This window comes from Acyrthosiphon pisum, unplaced genomic scaffold (assembly GCF_005508785.2).
Source record: "Acyrthosiphon pisum isolate AL4f unplaced genomic scaffold, pea_aphid_22Mar2018_4r6ur Scaffold_20842;HRSCAF=22294, whole genome shotgun sequence".
Taxonomy (NCBI): domain Eukaryota; kingdom Metazoa; phylum Arthropoda; class Insecta; order Hemiptera; family Aphididae; genus Acyrthosiphon; species Acyrthosiphon pisum.
In genome coordinates, this window is record NW_021770244.1 from 90 (window position 1) to 4,593 (window position 4,504).

The 4,504-nt window shown below is 28.3% G+C and overlaps 1 protein-coding gene and 1 long non-coding RNA gene across 2 annotated transcripts; one reads left to right on the forward strand and one right to left on the reverse strand.

Annotated features, from left to right (window-relative positions):
* Nucleotides 1-730: 730 nt before the first annotated feature.
* Nucleotides 731-1,850, reverse strand: LOC115034720. Its single transcript, XM_029492103.1, has 3 exons — nucleotides 1,404-1,850; nucleotides 947-1,081; nucleotides 731-870 (listed from the first exon to the last, which is right to left on the reverse strand). The coding sequence occupies exons 1-3, from the start codon at nucleotides 1,542-1,544 to the stop codon at nucleotides 739-741; spliced, it is 408 nt and encodes a 135-aa protein (XP_029347963.1). The 5' UTR covers nucleotides 1,545-1,850; the 3' UTR covers nucleotides 731-738.
* On the forward strand, nucleotides 1,010-1,501 carry LOC115034721. Its single transcript, XR_003840032.1, has 3 exons — nucleotides 1,010-1,094; nucleotides 1,165-1,317; nucleotides 1,410-1,501. It is a non-coding gene; the product is annotated as an uncharacterized LOC115034721 (long non-coding RNA).
* Nucleotides 1,851-4,504: the final 2,654 nt, after the last annotated feature.

The window sequence follows — 4,504 nt, forward strand, 5'->3', positions numbered from 1 at the left end:
TGATAAGCTTTTTGATCGCCAATCACGGACTATATCAGCTATAGAAAGCGAAACTCGATCAGCATTCGGCCATAGATAATATAATATAATAAAATATTATTATCTATGCATTCAGCTGATTGGGTCTTGACTCTTGGTTACCTATCTGAAGTATGAACCAACGAAAAACATGAAAACGGTTCCACTCACAAACATGATGCCCATGTAATCCATGGTTACCAATATTATGAAAACGGTTCTAAGAGTGGCGGGTCGGCGGGATACAAAATACTATCGTCTAACATACTATGTTGGTAACTTCTAAAGTACTTGCTGCCAAAGCTGATATTATGTAATATGTACAATATGTCTGTGGCACTGAGTTAGTGCTTATTGGCAGTAAGTTACTTATAAATATGATTTTAACAAAATTAAACGTGGTTCTGTTATATTCTGTATTAATGAATTGTTCTACCTAATACCTATGCATATTTCATAATTTAATATAATATGAAAATATTTAAAATGTTTTTTGTTTTTTATGTTATTAATTGTAATTAATTGCATTAAGCATTGCTTGTGACTTATGGTACTATAAGTACCATACTAACTTCTAAGTACCTACTATACTTGAGCAAAATTATCTGGAAAGGAAAAAAAACAAGTAAATAATACTTAACAATACAATTTATATAAAGTTGTATATTATAACATTTTAACATGACGATTTAGTTAAATACATAATAATACTATTATATTTTATTTTAACATTGATTTAAAGCAATCAGTTAGCTGATCTATATCATTATAAGATGGCGTCACCGATGGCCAACATGATGGTCTCTCATATGATCTTTTTGGTGCTTTGCGGTCATACGTGCAACATCGAACCTGTCAAAAAATGGAATCAACAGTTACATCGAAAATCAGAATGCATCAAAGAATATTAAATTATTTCCATATTCACCTCTCCTCCGTTGGACCAATACGAATGACGGGATTTGGCTTTTTTAATAATTGACTCATCTTTCTCATTCATAGGTTTGATAATCTTCAGTAAATCTTTGAATTGGCTGCACTTAGGACACCACCACTCGCTACACTATAATTACCAAGTAAGATAAAATATAAAATAGATATTTCAAACCCATAAAATTATAATCCTATATTATATTTTTGTACTAGGTGATTTTACTCAAAAATGACTCAAAAATCATAAAAAATCAATTTTACGTGAATGCATTATCTTTGTTGCACATGACCACGTGGGTCTGACAGATGGGTAAAACATTACATCCTACTTATGTTTTTGAAATCATCATATTATAATACATAATTGTAAGTCATTAAAAAGTAAAAACATTTTTCTAAAAAAAATATACCTATTTTTTAAAATCTTTAATGACAATTTTAATATGGTTTACCTCTAGCTTTATCTCATCATCTGAATCTACTGCTGAAGATGGATTTACGGACTGATGGCTATTGTTTGGTTTCGTATTGCTAGTCCCTGCCTTAAGAGAAGTTCCATTTACTTTTCTCTCTGGATTGATTGGAGATGACATTTCTGGTGGATGGCTATGGTTTGGGTTGATATTGCTAATAATGTCGTCTCCTAATTTTTTTAACTTCTCATCGAGTAACTGTTCTACTTGCACCAATGTCAATGTTTCTTTCGCATGTTTCTATTTTTAATTCAATTTATTTTTGTTATTATTTTTTTTTATTTATTAAGTTATGTAAGCCTTACCAATTTATCATTCTCTTTAGTTAACATTTCATTTTCCCATTGTGACTTATCGTACCCATTCTTCATTTTCAACAATGTTTTCTCCAATTTTTCCTACAATAAAGATTTTTTTCAATATTTTTTTTAGTTAAAACTCACTAACAAGTTTTGTCTCTATCTTACAAGTCTGTAAAATGAAAAACTTTCCAGCAGTTTTCATTGTGTTTTAATATGAGAGTGCATTTATCTATCATCTACCATCAAACTGAGTTTTATCTGCAGTTTGTCAGAAGTGTTTTTTTTCTATGGTTTAATTTTTAAGCTAGTTATATTATTTTAGTATTTACCAAACGTATAATGCATCAAAATTAAAATATTGAAAAATCACTTCCAAAATACCACAGAAAATGTTGTTACTTTAAGTTTAATGACTATGTAAATTCACTCTATTATTAAAACTAATGAAGGTAAATGAAAACTGCTGAACCTAAATTTGTTAAGTTACGCATTTGTAATACGGAAAAAATTCATGTAGGTGAGACATCATCTTTATAGTTGACATTATAAGATATAATACTTACATTTTCCAGTTTGAATTCATGCAAAGACTGTTGGACATCCTTAATTTGGCTATCTTTTTCTTCCAGCTCTCTATTTAGAAGTTCAATTTTATTTGTTTGACTATGTAATTCCTGTGATCATGTAAATTGTAAAAGTTTGTACCAATATTTTTTTAAATAAAATTGGAAAAATGTTAATTATTAAAATTATTAATACAATTATTAAAAATTACCTGACTTGTCTTTCTGTGGTTTAATAGCAGAGTACTGTAACCTTGCTTGTAAAAGTCAAGCTCAGAAATGTCACTAATTTGTGAACCATTTTCTATAAACTCTTCAAAGCTGCTTGGCATTCTATCCATTTTTATTTTTAAAAAAGTAAGAAAATGCAGAAAAGAAGACAGTCTCACAGACTAACACAGACTAAATCTTACCAAAGCAATGTGTATTAAATAATCTACAAATGTGGAATTGTTACCTTTAATCATAAAGATAAAATTTATAAATATTATTAAGGTTGATGAACTCATAAATGGGGACAATAACTTTATACTGGACAATGGTCTTCCAAAATTTGTTCTATTATATGACTGTATTCATTATTTATCACTAAGACCTATTTTGGATTTTATAGGTTTAACCAAAAAAAAAAAAATGTCAGGATATTGTAAAGGTTGATGAACTCATAATGATAACTTGATACCTCCTGATTTGTCAATATTATTCTACATATTTATATGAATATTTAAAATATATTACTAAGAGCTGTTTTGGAATTTGTAGATGTATATTCCACTCCAGTCTTGATTTTATTTATTCATAATGTATCATATTTTATTTAAAATAAAACTCATAATATTTTAGAATATATTTTGTTATTTATTTTACATATAAAAATTATAATTCATTTAAAATATGACTTATACAAATAAAGACAAAACTGACATGCTTGACTGTTATATAAAAATGAAAATGAATTCTAGAGACGCTGAAAGGTAAAAAAATTTTTTTATAAATATTGTCATAATATGTAACACTACTTCCACCAAAAGCTTAATTAATTAGCTTAATTAATTAAAGCTTAATTAATATATATATAATAACTAGTTTACACTCTACTTATAACATTTTAACTTAGGTTGTATAAAAATCGTTACAATACACGAGTTTGTCCACATCACTCAATGTTTGCTCGCTTACATAAAAACATACAAAACTATGGTAGTTTCACAAAGATTAGGAGGTGTCGTACAAAAACTGTAACTCATGAAGATAATTCAATAATGGTATTGAGTTTACTGTGTAATAGTCCACATATATCATTGAGAGCAGTTTCAGGTATTCACACAAAATATTACGTTAACATTATTGTTTTAAAACCATATTTTAATTTTAAATTATAGGTGAATTAGGTATACCATATACTACTGTTCAGCGTATAGCTAAACAAAATAAATTCCATGCATATATGTCCACTCCTGTTCAACAATTACAACCAAATGATTTTGAGAGACGTCTCGAATTTGTTGCTCATTTGATAGTTAGATTGGAAGATGATCCACATTTTCTATCAAAGATTTTATGGACGGATGAAGCAAAATTCCACAATAATGGACAGGTGAATCACCATAATCACCATTATTGGAGTGATGAGAATCCTCATTGGGCAACTGAAACCAATAGACAGATTCGTTGGGGAGTAAATGTCTGGTTAGGTATTATTGATACGCATATTATTGGTCCGTACTTTTTTGAAGATAATCTTAATGGAATGAAGTATTTGGAATTTTTAAAAAATGAACTTCCAATTCTTTTGCAAGACCTTCCTTTGCAGAAACGGTTAAATATGTACTGGCAGCAAGATGGGGCACCAGCTCATAATTCCAAAGCTGTTCATGCATATTTAACAGAGATTTTTGCATGTAACTGGATAGGTACAAATAGTAACGAAATCAAATGGCCTCCGCGTTCTCCGGATATGACTGTTTTAGACTTTTATTTTTGGGGTTTCCTGAAAAATTAAGTATACAAAGAACAATCAAATAATGTAAATGAGCTAAAAAATAAAATAATTAATGTTTGTAAAAATGTATCGACCGATGTATTATTTGAAGTAACAACAATCAATGTTAAAAAAAGATTAAAATATTGTTGTACAGAAAGATGGAAAACACTTCGAACATTTATTAAAATACAGAAATAAATTGTAATAGTTAATATATATAAACATTAAATA

Bases quoted from the DNA above. Each gene is read 5' to 3' on its own strand.
- LOC115034720 (XM_029492103.1), bottom strand. From the start codon at position 1,544: ATGTCATCTCCAATCAATCCAGAGAGAAAAGTAAATGGAACTTCTCTT. The intron at 1,082-1,403 runs GTAAACCATATT...TGGTAATTATAG, and splicing joins ATGATGAGATAAAGCTAGAG to TGTAGCGAGTGGTGGTGTCC. The intron at 871-946 runs GTGAATATGGAA...ATTTTTTGACAG, and splicing joins ATTGGTCCAACGGAGGAGAG to GTTCGATGTTGCACGTATGA.